Genomic DNA, 15,371 nt, shown 5'->3' with positions numbered 1-15,371 from the left:
ACAATATAACTTCCACTCGTATCCAAAATGCAAGAAAAATTTGAGCCATTGAAGAACGACCTTTTGCTCAGAGCCGCAAGAGGTATACGGTGACTCGAGATTCCGCGCGCAGACAATTGAAGGAACTGATGTAATCTTTAGGCGAGCGAGTTCCGCGTCCGCCAATATGGGTTATGCGGCAAGGTATGTTCCTCGACGAATATTCTACTTTGTGTATCACTGGAGCCTATCATTCAATTACTTCTTGTCTACGTCTGGTACTAAGCAATCAACGCTCTAGCTGGCCGCTACCTCCCCGAATACCATGAAGCAAAAGGAAACCGCGATTTTTTCGAATGCTGCCGGAACCCGGAAATTGCATCCACGCTGACCATCCAGCCCGTGGATCGGTACGATGGATTGATCGATGCTGCGATCATCTTCTCGGACATCCTTGTCATCCCCCAGGCGATGGGAATGCAGGTCGAGATGGTGGACAAGAAGGGACCCCACTTCCCCGAACCTCTGAAGTCGCCGGACGACGGACAATACGAGAAAGTTATGCAGAAGGAGGTCAACGTGAAGGAGGAGCTGGACTACGTGTACAAGGCCATCACGCTTACCCGGCACAAGTTGAAAGGCCGCGTGCCTCTGATTGGCTTCTGCGGTGCCCCATGGACTCTGCTCTGCTACATGGTTGAAGGCGGCGGGACCAAGCTGTTTGTGCAGTCCAAGACGTGGATCTACAAGTATCCGAGGGAGTCGCAGGCACTGCTGCAGAAGATTGCCGAGATCTGCGTTGAGTATCTGGCTCTCCAGGTTGCCTCCGGGGCGCAGCTCGTCCAGGTGTTTGACTCGTGGGCCGGAGAAATGTCCCCTGCGACTTTCAAGACCTTCTCCCTCCCGTATCTGCGGTACATTTCTGCCAACCTCCCCAAGAGACTGGACGAGATGGGCTTGGAGCGCGTGCCGATGACCGTCTTCGCCAAGGGGGCGTGGTACGCTCTCGAGGATCTTTGCGAATCTGGCTATAATGTTGTCGGTCTTGACTGGTTGCACGATCCTGCTGAGGCGATGCAGATTGCCAAGGGCCGCGTAACGATCCAGGGCAATGCTGACCCCGGTGTACTTTACGGTGGTCGTGAAGCTATCACCGAAGCCGTCGAGGTTATGGTCAAGGGCTTCCAAGGTGGTAAGCAAGGATGGATTGCTAACTTGGGTCACGGTAAATTCTCATGTCGTGTATGAACTTCATCCATTCAACCACTAACAGTAGCAGGTATCACTCCATTTGTGCAACCGGACGATCTCAAATTCTTCTTCGAAGAGATTCACCGCTTGACGGCCGCATGAATAGACGATATACCCTATGTTCAGGCATGAAAAAGGATCGTAATTGAGGATCTAACCTATTTACACTATATCATTTGTATACGTCTTCGTTAGGAATGCTTAAACAGCGATGTCCTCATTCCTATAACGGCACGATTAGTATCAAGATCTGCAATCGCAAGAATGACTAGCGACGGAATAATGTCGCAAGGGAACAGGAGTCGAGACGGAAAGACGTACCAGAGCTCCGGCTTCTCCTTGATAAACTTCTCCATCAATTGCTTGCACTCCTCATTATCCAGGACAACCACTTCTTTACCCCGATTCAGAAGATACTCCTCGCCGCCCATGAAGTTCTTGTTCTCCCCGATGACAACCCGCTTAACCTTGTAGAGTATGCAGGCACCGGTGCACATGTCGCATGGTGACAGGGTGGTGTACATAGTCGCACCCTCGTAGGCGGAGGCGGGAAGACGGCCGGAATTCTCGAGAGCAGACATCTCGGCCTACGATGAGTTAAATGTGAGCTTCGCTTGTTCCGGCGTACAGGAATGGTCGACGGTCATCCAACGCAGAAATAGATTGTATCAATCGGGACTAACATGCAAGGTTGCGCTTCCTTTCTGAACGCGCATATTGTGTCCACGGCCGAGGATCTTGCCGTCCTTGGACACCAGAGCTGCACCGATAGGGACTCCACCTTCAGCGGCACCTGTCTTTGCCTCCTCCAAGGCGGCGATGAAACCAGGATCCGTTTCCATTGTGAAAAGTTTCGAGATGTGAGTACAGTGTGTCAAGGATAGCAAGCTCAGTACACGAGTTCTAAAAGAAAGGATGAAGTCTAGATAAATAGGTAGTCAATTATCAGAGGTGGGTTTTAACGGGTCCACTATCTCGGTACAGCTCGTCGTTGATAACTTCCGAGACTGACGAGCATTGCTCTCATCTCAAAGATTAGCCGCATCTGGCTAACGACTCACGAGTCACATATGTTTCGCTTGAGTCCGAGCTTTCGTATCAACTAGGTTTACTTAGATGTGGAGAGGAAGTGGCCCGTAGAGTACGGTATAATGGCTAAGATAACGATTGTGTCAATGAATGTCAGGAATTTCCCCTCCTTCCTTTCTGGGCTTATCTCTTATCGATAAGAATCGCAGACATTTAGCCACCTTCAGTACATCTGCCTGAGGCAGAGAAACAGTGCCACTGAGCACGGCGGACTCTTGGATACCTTAAAAGAAAAAGTTAGACAGAAGGTACCGCGGTCTTCAACCATATGAACAAAGGACGTGGGTGGTAAGGCTCTCTACAAATTCGCCTCCATAATTAATCAGCGTAAGATTCGTATCACTAGTCAATGGTCAAGACTGTTAACAAAATGACTTTATCTAACTGTTAAGGCGGAGTGATTATTAGCAATCTAAGAGTAAGAAGAGTCCGGGTCAACTGAAAGGTAAGGCATGTTCTTCAGCAGGGGTGTATTGTTACGTACAGGGCTGGTGGAAGGCAGTGGAAAATTACTTTCAAACAGAGCTATTACGCAGCAAAATGTGCACATTGCTCATAAGAAGTAGTTGTTATTAACAGCGTATTACCAAATCTCAGTCAGCCATCCAAAGGCTGCGAAGCCGACGGAAACTCATAGAATTGCATCGAAACTGTCAGAATCACGCTCGGGCCATGGATTCAGCCTGTGACGGGGTCAGTCGAAGCAGCGAGAAGGGCGTATCGAAACATTTTTGGGCTTTGTAAGGCTTGAATGGTGAGGATTCTCTTCTTCTTGAAAAGCAAGAAAAGCAACCCTGTAATCCTCTCTTCCTCCTCATTTTGAGGCGACTCTTACGACTAGATATACCCTTCATCCCTTCCTCCCGACTTCCTCGGAGTTCTACGATATCAGATCTCCGTTCCAAATACGCGGATCTTGAAAACGCCTGGCGTATCAGAGAACATCCTTTGCAGCAGAAAAGTGGTTCTTTGGTGCCCTGCCCTGGTAATCAGATTACAGACGTTACGGTTCCAGCCTGAACAGCCGCCTGTCGCCGCTCCTGTCTTGATAATCTTGAAAGGGCCAAAACCTCAGATCCTTTCTCTCAACTTCAGTTCTACCTTCACTCCCTCTGAATTTGATATTCGACAATCCGGTCGATTTTCTCCTGTACCTCTCCTCTCCTCTCCTCTTTTCTCCTCCACTTTTTTACTCGTCCAGATATCGGACAGTCTTTTCTTAGACGAAAAGTTTTCTCTTGTTGTCGCTAGTTTCAGCGAACACTCACTCATCGTGAATTCCTATCTTTTCACACAAGTTTCATTTTAGACACATATCACAATGGTCAAGGATACCAAGCTCTATGATGTTTTGGGGGTTAGTATCTGTCACTTAGAATTTTCCATATCAGGACTGAATTGACGGTTTGATTCTCAGGTGCCCGATACAGCCTCTGAGGCTCAGCTGAAGACCGCCTACAAGAAGGGTGCACTCAAATACCACCCTGGTATGTCATTGTCACTGATATTCGCGATGGATGGACTTGGAGTCTAACAGGATGTTGTATAGACAAGAACGCAAACAATCCAGAAGCCGCCGAAAAGTTCAAGGAAATGTCCCGTGCCTATGAAATTCTTTCAGATCCCCAGAAGCGTCAGTTATACGATCAATTTGGTGAAGAAGGCCTTGAAGGCGGTGCTGGCGGTCCAGGAATGGGTGCCGAGGATCTCTTCGCTCAGTTCTTTGGCGGCGGTGGTGCGTTCGGTGGTATGTTCGGTGGTGGCATGCGGGAACAAGGCCCCAAGAAGGCCCGTACCATTCACCACGTACACAAAGTCAACCTGGAGGATATCTACCGTGGCAAGGTCTCAAAGTTGGCATTGCAGAAGTCCGTCATTTGCCCTGGATGTGACGGCCGTGGTGGTAAGGAAGGCGCTGTCAAGTCCTGCACTGGCTGCAATGGTTCCGGTATGAAGACGATGATGCGCCAGATGGGCCCCATGATTCAGCGATTCCAGACTGTTTGTCCCGACTGCAATGGAGAGGGAGAAATCATCCGCGAGAAGGACCGTTGCAAGCGCTGCAACGGTAAGAAGACCATCGTGGAGCGCAAGGTGCTCCATGTCCACGTCGACAAGGGTGTCAAGAATGGCCACAAGATCGAGTTCCGCGGCGAGGGTGACCAGATGCCTGGCGTCCTACCCGGTGATGTCGTATTCGAGATTGAGCAGAAGCCTCATCCCCGTTTCCAGCGCAAGGACGATGATCTGTTCTACCACGCTGAAATCGACCTCCTGACTGCTCTCGCCGGTGGTTCTATCAACATCGAGCATCTTGATGAGCGGTGGCTGACTGTCAACATCGCTCCTGGCGAGGTTATTACTCCTGGTATGTTTCTGTTCACTTATTCTCCGTCTGGTTGAGTTCGCTGTAGCTAATATCTTCTAGGTGCCATCAAGGTGATCAAGGGCCAGGGTATGCCCTCTTTCCGCCACCACGACTTTGGTAACCTGTACATCCAATTCGATGTCAAGTTCCCCGAGAAGGATCGGCTCCAGAACCTCGATCTCCTAGAGAAGGTCCTGCCACCTCGTATGGAGCAGCCTCAGCCTCCAGCTGATTCGATGGTTGAGGATTTCGAACTGGAGGACATTGACGCCAGTGAGGGTTCTCAAAGACGCGCTCACGGCGCCGCCAGCGCCATGGACGAGGATGACGACGATGTTCCTCCTGGCGCTGAGCGGGTGCAGTGTGCTTCTCAGTAAAAGGCGTTGGGGAAGATGGATGTGGCTAATATAGTTGATGTGTGCTGGTGCACTTACGCGAGTCGCTTATGATACCATGTGGGGGAGCCGTCCCTGGTACAATTCGGTTCTCTGTGTTTCTGACTTAATGATTTGCTTTGCGATGGCGTTCGCTCTGAAGACCTGGGAGATGAACAATGGAGAAATCTTTTTTTCGTTTGATTTTTTTTTTCTCGTGATCAGGTTACCATCATACTTCAGATTCCCGTGCATAGGATTTTCTTTCTGTTTTGTGGGATGGAGCATTGACTTTGATGAGATGATGAGGATGAATGATGCTGTTTTTCATCGAAGATTCGGTTGCTTCGGCTCGCTGGAGGTGCCGCGGGATGGTTCGTTTCTTTCACATCTATAGACTTGATTGGCTATTGAACTCCAGAATATCTGTTGCAACGAAGCTCCGTAGTCTTGGGTCTCTTGCCATTTCCTCCTTTGCAAACATACTCCCGGGCAGTCATTGCTCGCTTTCGCTCATGGCACTACATGTGGTACTGCGTACTGCCAGATGTTGAACTGACGATTAAACAAACATTGAGCCTCAGAGCTCCACTCGTTGGGCTGATCATCCTTGGAAATTCGGGTATTCGGGCCATTCAGGGCTACTCTACAACTTGCAAGGTGCGGCGGCGTCACATGCAGATGATGCCTAGAGAAGTTCCTTACCTGGCTTTTTGAACGCGTTGCTTGGAGGTTTGCGGTTGGGATAGAGCGAAGATATGAGTATCAAGGATAGGCTGGAAGGGGGGAGGCCCATAGGTATGGATTTTAGGGTCGAATCCAGGTTAGATGGGAGCGAGCATGTAGGCAGTTCAAAGGTGGAAGGGCGCAAGAATGATGGATGTACCGGAAGTATGGAGTATATGGAGTATATGGATTATTGTGATGGGTAGTTGTCGATTCGTAGCGAACTTTTGACCGGCATTGGAGAGGCGATTTGGGGTATATCAGACATCTAATCTGATGATAACTGCCCAAGGGAAAAACAAGATTTGAGACGTATGGCTTTTCTTCAATGGAGTACACGAACCTAGGTCGAGGATTTTGAAACGGATTGATTGAGGTAGAAAGGGAGGATAACTGCTCTCGAATGATAGCTAGATACTCACAGCGAGCTCGTTCGGCCGCCCGTTGGAGCAGAGTCGTATGGCTGCCTCTGCGCCGAGGTGGCTCGACGATAAGCAGGAGCGCATCTAGGCGTTAGGATGCGGACTCGAGTGATAATCGAATCCATGGCAGCGCCGTGGCGGTGGTCGCTTGACCAAGCACACCGGCATTGACTTGGACATGCTTTGTGCTCATCGATCACAATCAAAGGACAAACTGAGGGCACCCCCGCGTGTGTACCTGGTTGCCTCAACCAAGACCCATCACATCCTTTCTGGTGAATCACTTGGATGTCCCACTCGATTGACAAATACGATGCAGGCAGTCCTGCAGCTCGCCACATGGGACAAAACCGCTCGGATCACCCAGATGCAACAAGCACACTGTGGGGGAAAGGAGTGCTGTAACTGTAAGCCTTTCCTGTAAGAGAAATGGTTCTTGGGACGTTAGCACGAGGCAATCCGTGAGCTTGGGTACTGATCAGTGGCATCGGAGCACATCCTGCATTGGTCCTCCGCTTTCTCGCTTGCGGTTACTTGATTGTCACCCCATCCGGCACATTTTGATGGTGCCTTCAGTTCAAGCCAGGGAATGGTCCCGTTCTCGTGGAAATGAGCTCATCCTTTTCATGAGAAGCAAGGGGCTGTACCCCAGCTGGGAATGAAAAGCCTCGAGGCGATCATTGCAAGGCCTCTAGGAACTACAGGAGTCGTCAAGTCATGCGGCGACTCGTCTCTGCCGTGTGACAGGAGCTTAGACGGAGCAAGCCACGAACCGGGGCTTCAGACTTTTGGGGTTGAATGGCAATGCTATCTCCCACGGTGCTCCGTAGGCGGGTGGAATGACTCTATCGGTGGTTGCCAAGGATGATAGACAGCCGTCCAGCTTTGAAACTAGGTAGCCGGGTTGATGTGATGAGTCTTGTACCCAGGCAGGATGGTACGTACGTAGTCAAGAGATTCGTGTTTAGGCGATTGGGCCTCATCTCCTGACTGTCGCAGGATCTCTTGACGGGATAGCTTGATTCAAATAGGAGTTGTCAGATGCTGCTCTGTGATAAGATGGAGATGATGTGATTTTGATCTTGATGGTGTCAGAGTGGGGAAGACCAGGGTTACGCCTCTAGGCTCTGGGTGCTGCGCTGACTCGGAAAAACTCAGAATTATTGGATTATCCGCAGTTGCCTGGATTATTCGAATTATATCATTCGACTTTGGCAGCTTTGACACCAAATACTCCGTACAGAACTTTGAAGACATGTCGGTGGTCACTGGTCATACCAATCCTTCAGCAGTTGGCGGCTAGAGGGTCAGTCTCCACTGCAACTGATCAGTTTGAGTAAGCTTACTTAACTAGTCGACGTGCTTTATTTTGATCATTTCGGTTATGATGCTGACCATTCTTATGGCTGAGCCCTTGCGCTCTTGTCCTGTAAGTGGATGGAGCTTGGACGGATTGAGCTGCTAGCCGAGAGTTCAAGCCACAGGTTGCTAAAGGTTAGAGCCCTGCAGTCTGCATAAGCGAATGATCTGATCTCAAGGCTCGAAGCGTAGGTAGGTTAAAGCAACTGCTGAGTGCTGAGTCCTGACAGTGACTGCTGCAGATGTATCAATTTCTGTAACTACCCCACAATTCCATATGCTTCAGCCTTCAGCATTAGAGATTGAGTCCTCTTTCACGTTCATATTAATTCCTCAGAAGTTTCATTTTTGTATTTATGATATACGGATGAACTTGAAATATTTTCAGATTTCAGAATGGCCACCTTGATGAGTAGTCCTTACTCCTTAGTCACTCCCTAGGATATGCTCACACACGTGGACCGTCAACGCCGACCGGAGCTTTCACCATCAAAGCATGCGATGGCGTGTTCTGCCGGGATTCCCATTGGCTGCTGGGCAGAGTGGAATCTGGAGGAACCTGCAGCGGATGATGTCGCTCCGCCCATCAGTAGTTTTGATTGGCTGTCAGTGGAAGAGGGGAGGTCCGCGAGTCTGGAGAGTCAAGAGTCAGTTCTCCACTTCTTCTTGGCATTCAACACTCACTTTGGAGATACCTTACCTATTATTGAAGCGGATAATTGAAATTTTAACAGTTGTCACAGTAATGGGAACAATTCCAGATATCTGGAAAGAGAGGCACATACAGATCATACCTTACCAGATATCCCTTCAAGAGCTTGACTGCAGAGAGCGGAAATACTGCGGAGATAATCGCCGTCCTTCCAGATGCAGTGCAGTTCCAATGGGCCATGGCAACCCAGGGACCCGCCCTCAATACGCAAATCTCCACGGCCCGTCGTCATCTTCACTGCTTCCAGACCTTTTGGTTCCCAGTTCCCAAACAGAGATTTCCCCTTGTCAATCCGGTCAACATTGCTTTTACGCCAGCATCTTTGGTGGCCACACTGGCTCACTAACTCACTGGCTAGGGTCAAGCGGGTTCAGCTGCATTTTTCTGTTTGATGGATTGATAATCCCGAAATTCGGGTCTGATTACTTTTTTGCTCTCTTTTTCCATTTGTTCTGCTGGTGATCGATGTGGGTCTAACTGTTCCAACTTCCCTCCATGTCGCCGTGCGCTCTTGGCTTAATTTCTAAGATACGTAGGTACGCAGTAACGTCGGGTATCTATCTAGGTACGGACGGACTACGGAGTATGGATACATAATCCCTAGTTTAAAAAGTATTATCATTCTTATTTCCTTGTTCAAGAGCCGAAATATCATGGTTTGATCTGACGAATCTGGCTAAAATAATCTTGTCATTATTAATGATTTTCTCTCCTGTTCTCGAATCTCCATCATCCATCCCCCCCCCATTATTGATCTACATCTTGACGCCGTCAACGTAACCCTCCACCTATTTCTTCTTGCTCTACTACTTTAAACCATCTTCATCCTACCTCCTCTACCTAACTCCTGTTTGCTTTTTCCCCCTTCGTGTTCGAACGCCTCCGCTGGCCAGAAGACGTTCCCCGGCTGGATACAATCCTCGTTTATCAACCGCAGAATTTAGCTCCCCCACGTCTCTATCATTTTATTTCCATCCATTGCTCGTTCAAATTGGTTGCCTTTTTGATCAATCTGGTCGATATCACTTCAAGCTTAGGCTTTGGGGGCTTTTTCGTTGCGGATAGCCAGCAATTCGCATTCTCAGCTCCGGATCACGACATCGCTCTTGGCTTTTCTTGATCCTCACCTTTTCACCTTATATATCTGCCATCGACACCATGGGTTCTGCTTGAATACACTCATCAACGCACCATCCGAGCCAATCTCACCCGTGGCAGACGGCTACCTGTCTCCAGATCTGAAAGTCACTACTCGCCGAACCTCGTCGTCGAGCCCTGCTGAGATCTGGGCATACTATAGCCTATCCTCCAGACATCTTCTGGTCCATTCGACGTCAATCCGCCTCCACAACCATCATGTCTGCCGACCTGAAAACCAAGATTGGCCACGGGCTGGCCAAAGGCTTAGGGATCAAGCTTCCCTACCGCGACCCTCTCGGTGCCAATGCTGACCCGGTGACTCGGGGCGAGTCCACGTTCTCTGTTGGCACCGTGGATACCTATTCCTACGTTGAACCCGAGCCTACCTCTGCTGAATGGCTCAAAGACCTCTGCCCTAGTTGGCAGGATGTCGGCAACTACTTTTACAGACTTTTCCCATTCTTGACTTGGATCACGAGGTACAATATGCAATGGTTCTTGGGAGACTTGGTTGCTGGTAAGTAATGCCTCCTTCATTCTCAACCCTGTGCTTCTATCTAATCGGGGTTTCAGGTGTGACTGTCGGAGCTGTGGTCATTCCCCAGGGTATGGCGTACGCCAAACTTGCTGCCTTGCCTGTCGAATTTGGTCTCTATTCCTCTTTCATGGGCGTCTTGCTCTACTGGTTCTTTGCTACCTCCAAGGACATTACCATTGGTGTCAGTAACACTGCTGTTTTGTTCCCTCTGCAGATATGTATGCTAACATTGCTCTAGCCCGTGGCGGTTATGTCTACGCTGGTTGGAACCATCGTCCTCAAAGCTCAGGAGGAGATCCCGGATGTCCCAGCTCACGTCATTGCATCCGCCATGGCGATCATCTGTGGCGGGATCGTCTGCGCCATGGGTCTCCTCCGTCTCGGTTTCATTGTCGATTTTATCCCCCTTCCTGCGATTTCTGCTTTCATGACCGGATCAGCCCTCAACATCTGCTCTGGTCAAGTCAAAGACCTACTAGGCGAGACTGCCAACTTCAGTACCCGAGACGCAACTTACAATATCATCATCAACACCCTCAAGCACCTTCCCAGTGCCGGACTCGATGCGGCGATGGGTCTTACTGCCTTGGCCATGCTGTATATCATCCGCTCTACCTGCAGCTTTGGCGCAAAGAGATACCCGCAGCGCGCCAAGCTCTTCTTCTTCCTGTCTACGCTGCGCACTGTCTTCGTGATCCTATTCTACACCATGATCAGCGCCGCGGTGAACATTCACCGCAGGGAAAGTCCTGCATTCAAGCTTCTGGGAACTGTTCCCCGAGGCTTCCAGCATGCCGCCGTTCCGGTCGTCAATGCCAGAATCATTAAAACGTTTGCCGGTGAACTCCCGGCTGCGGTCATCGTCCTTTTGATCGAGCACATTGCCATCTCCAAGTCGTTCGGCCGTGTCAACAACTATACCATAGACCCGTCTCAGGAGCTGGTTGCGATTGGTGTCACAAACCTGCTGGGACCGTTCTTGGGGGCCTACCCTGCCACCGGGTCCTTTTCCCGGACTGCCATCAAGTCCAAGGCGGGAGTGCGAACTCCCCTGGCCGGTTGCATTACTGCGATCGTCGTGCTTCTTGCCATCTACGCCTTGCCCGCTATGTTCTTTTACATCCCCAAGGCATCCCTCGCGGGTGTCATCATCCACGCGGTGGGCGATCTCATCACCCCACCCAACACCGTCTACCAGTTTTGGCGCGTCTCCCCCTTGGATGCGATCATCTTCTTCATCGGTGTGTTTGTCACCGTCTTCACCTCCATCGAAATCGGAATCTACTGCACTGTCGCCGTCTCCGCGGCCGTTCTACTGTTCCGCGTCGCCAAAGCCCGCGGCCAGTTCCTGGGAAGGGTCACTATTCACTCGGTGATCGGTGACCATCTTGTGCAAGGTGATGGCAAGTATGGGCCGGGCAACGGATATACTCCCGCCAACGGCAAGGGCGACCTGCAACGCTCCATCTTCCTCCCTATCAACCACACCGATGGATCCAACCCGGAGGTCGAAGTACAGCAGCCGTATCCCGGCATCTTCATCTACCGATTCTCCGAGGGATTCAACTACCCCAATTGCAACCACTACACCGACTATCTTGTGCAGACAATCTTCCAGCAGACCCGCCGCACGAATCCCTTCTCCTACGCCAAGCTTGGCGATCGGCCATGGAACAACCCTGGCCCTCGACGCGGAAAGGAAGAAGAAGACCGGTCGCATCTGCCGACCCTCCGCGCCGTCATTCTGGATTTCTCGTCCGTCAACAACGTGGATGTGACCTCGGTGCAAAATCTGATCGATGTTCGCAACCAGTTGGATCTCTATGCCGCTCCCCAGTCCGTACAGTGGCATTTCGCCCACATCAACAACCGCTGGACCAAGCGCGCCCTGGCTGCCGCCGGTTTCGGCTACCCGACTCCAGCCTCCGAAGATGGATTTCACCGATGGAAGCCCATCTTCAGCGTTGCCGAAATCGAGGGCAGTGCCTCCGCCGCCGCGCTTGCCGAGCTCGTGAACAACCAGCAGGCCCACAAGGCGGAGCAGAAGAATGGTGACATTGAAGAGGGCCTCAAGGACAATTCGCAGGCAATAGAGCGCGAAACTCACGGCATTGAAACCTCGTCCGACGGCAGCAGTACTCAGGACGATAAGCTGCAGCGCGATCTGACGGACAGCAAGGCGTACCGGAACCGCCGTAAAGTGGCGCTCGTCCAGGGCCTGAACCGGCCGTTCTTCCATATCGATCTGACCAGCGCACTGCAGAGTGCATTGGCCAACTCGCGGGACCTTCATGTTGATCCGGCCGAGGTGAATGCCACGACTGATGCTTGATGATCGCACCGTCAATGATCTCCCTGGCTGGAGCTGAATGCCGTGCAGCTATATATATATATATGGATTTTGATCTTATCTTGCATTTTCTGTTTTCTCTTTCTCAGCGAGTTCAGTTGGTCTGGGATGGATATCCCGAGGTATACCCCTACAGTCTGGCTTTGTATATAGTAATAGAGTCATTGGATGTTGTATATAATATTATGGGAATGAAGAGATTATCCCTACTTCCCTTTGTTTCTAGATCTGCGGCTGAACGTGATTGATGTGGCAGTGCGCCAGCCTCCGATACCATGCATGATACGACACACTCGGACTGCGCTAAGACACACATCGATCCACACATCCTGATTTGACAAGAATAGAGTTGCCTGATTAAGGTACCCAGTGATTAGTTACACTCGATTGTTCGTGGCTGAGGCTAATCGTGGCTTCATGAATACGAGAGTTGCCTCTTTGGGAAACGAAGCAACACGACGGAATGGCTCTGATGACAGCGACAACAGAGACGCTCGTCTATAAGATGCCTGCCCTCTGCTTGCTTGTTCATCACATCAACTTCTATTTCTCTTGATAGCAATCGAGATACACTGCGCTTGCACTCCGGATGTTCACAGCCGCCAAGTACATCTACAACAAGACGCGGACACCGTCCAAGTCTGGCGGAGAGAAAAAGCCAAAGCCAAAGCCCCTCTGCCAACACCGCCTACAATCGAGCCAGTCTGCTCCTGCAACAGACGATGCCTCGCCTAAGGAGCAAGCTTCCAAAAAGACAGAGGACCGGCACATAGGCCCCCAGTCTGCACCGGAAGACAACGACCCATGCCACCTCTGCCAACAGCAGCGACGCCACGACCGCGTCTACAGATGGAAACTCATCTGCGGCCTGACACTCCCGTATATCCTCAGCACGCTGGACCTCACGATCGTCGCCACGGCGGTCCCCTCCATCGCATCGCATTTCAGTGCGTTCCCTGCTCCCTCCATCCCCTGATACACACTTTCACAAAGTACTCACCCCGTACCAGACAAATTCGACGAACTCAACTGGATCGTCACCGCGTTCACACTTACCTCGACAACATTCATCCCTATCTTTGGACAGCTCGCCGACGTATTCGGTCGGCATGCGGTGCTCCAGCTCGCCATGTTCCTGATGCTGGTGGGGAGCACGCTGTGCGCGGCGGCGCAGAGCTGGGGGATGCTGTTGCTGGGTAGGGCGCTGCAGGGGACGAGCTCAGCGGGGATTATGAATATCATCATGATTGTCCTTGCGGATCGGGTTTCGCTCAGAGAAAATGCAAGGAACAATTCGATCTTTGTGTTTGTCGGGGGGTTAGGGTATGGGATTGGGCCGGTTGTTGGAGGGTAAGTTCTTTGAAGAGTGGTCGATGATGGCGGTGCTGATGTGGATGCGCAGGTATTTGACTGATGTAGGCCTGCGACTTGTGTTTTTCCGGACCTCTGACTGATGAGAATAGAGCAACTGGAGGTACTGCTTTCTGGTGCCCATACCGGTAAGTCTGATCGTGGATTGGCAGGATCTTGAAACTAACCATATACTCCAAAGATCGCTTTCATATCGCATATCGTGATCTTCGTTCTCCTACGCAAGGAGCTCGTGGAAGGAACCGTCTTCAAAAAGGGCTCGCGGCCCTCTGCCGTGCTTCCGGCCCTGGCAACGCTGGACATCGTCGGGGCGGTCCTGTTCATCTTCGGCGTCGGCCTCGTCATCCTGGGCACGGCCTGGGGAGGACCGACGTATCCCTGGTCTTCCTCCGAGGTTCTAGTGCCGCTGGTCGTGGGAGGCGTATGCTTTGTGCTGTTTTTCGTGTACGAGTACTTCCTCGAGCCGGGCAGATTGTTTGCTCGGATTTTCCCGAGGCAGGTGCCCATGCTGCCGTATAGCATGTTCGCCCGACGGGATACGATCTGGCTTGCGGTCCTGGAGTTTTCCAGCGGAGCAGGTACTCATCTTTTGCTTCTACGGTGCACATGTACTGACGCTCGCATTGCAGCCATGTACTCGGTCTTCTATTTCATCGGCATCTATTTCACCCTAGTCGAAGCCTATCCTGCCTCCAAGGCAGGTATCAACCTCCTCTACTACATTCCAGGATTAGGAGGTATCTCCCTACGCCTCCCGCTCTTCCCCCCCTTCGAACAAAGCTAACAGAACAAAAAAGCCGGCGTCTACACCGCCGTCTATCTCTGCAACGTCTACCCAGCCCAGACCTTCTTCACCATCAACACGGGCACAGTCGCCGAAACCACCGGCTTCGCCCTCCTCATCTGGGCCATCAGCACGCAGAACACCGCCCTCATAAACGGGATGATGGTCCTCGCGGGCGCAGGCACGGGCCTCCGTCTCATGCCCGTGAACCTGCACACGGCAGGCGTGTGGCCCGAGAAGATCGCCCCGGCGATGTCGCTGATGCGGTTCGCGCTGCCGTTCGGCGGGACGCTGGGCCTGACGATCATGGGGAGTGTATTCAACAATCGGTTCTCGAGTACGAGCAGCGGGGGCGGGGATATGGCGGGGCTGGACGTGCATGACGGGGCTTCGTTGGAATACATTGCTGGTCTGCCAGGTGCGCAGCAGCAGGCTATCCGAGCGGCGGGCAAGGAGGCGATCATGTGGGCGTTTATTGCGATCATGCCGGTCATCGGGTTGAGTCTTGCTACGGGATTGGTGATGGGTAATGTGTGGATCAGGCCGGAGCGTCGGCAGCAGGCTGCGAGCGAAGGAGCAGACGAGGGCGGCCACAGCGAGGTCATATACGTTCCGTACCTGTGGGCATTGCTAAAGGTACGTACCTTTCGCGCTTCTCGCCGCCTTTCCTACAGTCAATACTAACAGACACAGGGCAACATACCCACATACAAACACACCAACAAACCCACAAACCCGGCAAGGCACGAAGAAGAAACCGAACTCCATCCCCTGGCAGAACCCATAGCGTAGCACAGCACAGCATAGCATATTTCTTATAGGAAGATACCTAATAAAAATACAACCCCAACCTCAACCTCAACCCCCGCCCATCCCTCTATCCAAACCCTCCCTATCCAAAAAAGAAC

The 15,371-nt window shown here is 51.5% G+C and overlaps 5 protein-coding genes across 5 annotated transcripts; 4 read left to right on the top strand and 1 right to left on the bottom strand.

The window, feature by feature from the left end:
* Window positions 1-27: 27 nt before the first annotated feature.
* Window positions 28-1,332, top strand: HEM12 (uroporphyrinogen decarboxylase HEM12; the record flags this gene model as incomplete). Its single annotated transcript, XM_026755881.1, has 4 exons — window positions 28-82; window positions 142-183; window positions 281-1,171; window positions 1,259-1,332. The coding sequence occupies 4 exons, from the start codon at window positions 28-30 to the stop codon at window positions 1,330-1,332; spliced, it is 1,062 nt and encodes a 353-aa protein (XP_026611519.1).
* A 99-nt stretch (window positions 1,333-1,431) lies between these two features.
* Window positions 1,432-2,072, bottom strand: FCA1 (cytosine deaminase; the record flags this gene model as incomplete). Its single annotated transcript, XM_026755786.1, has 3 exons — window positions 1,432-1,453; window positions 1,552-1,817; window positions 1,914-2,072. 3 exons carry the CDS (start codon window positions 2,070-2,072, stop codon window positions 1,432-1,434), a joined length of 447 nt encoding a protein of 148 aa, XP_026611518.1.
* Window positions 2,073-3,640: 1,568 nt separating this feature from the next.
* Window positions 3,641-5,064, top strand: CDV56_101744 (type I HSP40 co-chaperone YDJ1; the record flags this gene model as incomplete). The annotated part of the gene is made up of 4 exons (XM_026755363.1): window positions 3,641-3,676; window positions 3,737-3,806; window positions 3,869-4,687; window positions 4,748-5,064. The coding sequence occupies 4 exons, from the start codon at window positions 3,641-3,643 to the stop codon at window positions 5,062-5,064; spliced, it is 1,242 nt and encodes a 413-aa protein (XP_026611517.1).
* Window positions 5,065-9,636: 4,572 nt separating this feature from the next.
* Window positions 9,637-12,290, top strand: CDV56_100654 (SLC26/SulP family anion transporter; the record flags this gene model as incomplete). Its single annotated transcript, XM_026754273.1, has 3 exons — window positions 9,637-9,937; window positions 9,994-10,139; window positions 10,197-12,290. The coding sequence occupies 3 exons, from the start codon at window positions 9,637-9,639 to the stop codon at window positions 12,288-12,290; spliced, it is 2,541 nt and encodes an 846-aa protein (XP_026611516.1).
* A 607-nt stretch (window positions 12,291-12,897) lies between these two features.
* mfs56 (putative MFS multidrug transporter) lies at window positions 12,898-15,099 on the top strand (the record flags this gene model as incomplete). The annotated part of the gene is made up of 7 exons (XM_026753699.1): window positions 12,898-13,255; window positions 13,319-13,658; window positions 13,711-13,723; window positions 13,772-13,807; window positions 13,861-14,257; window positions 14,309-14,416; window positions 14,477-15,099. Coding segments are annotated over 7 exons (1,875 nt in total), but the record flags the coding sequence as incomplete, so codon positions are not given.
* Between the last annotated feature and the right edge of the window lie 272 nt (window positions 15,100-15,371).

The sequence above is a fragment of the Aspergillus thermomutatus genome, assembly GCF_002237265.1.
Source record: "Aspergillus thermomutatus strain HMR AF 39 chromosome Unknown NODE_222, whole genome shotgun sequence".
NCBI lineage: Eukaryota > Fungi > Ascomycota > Eurotiomycetes > Eurotiales > Aspergillaceae > Aspergillus > Aspergillus thermomutatus.
The sequence above is the reverse complement of the archived record's forward strand: the minus strand, read 5'-3'. Positions and strand labels throughout refer to the sequence as shown.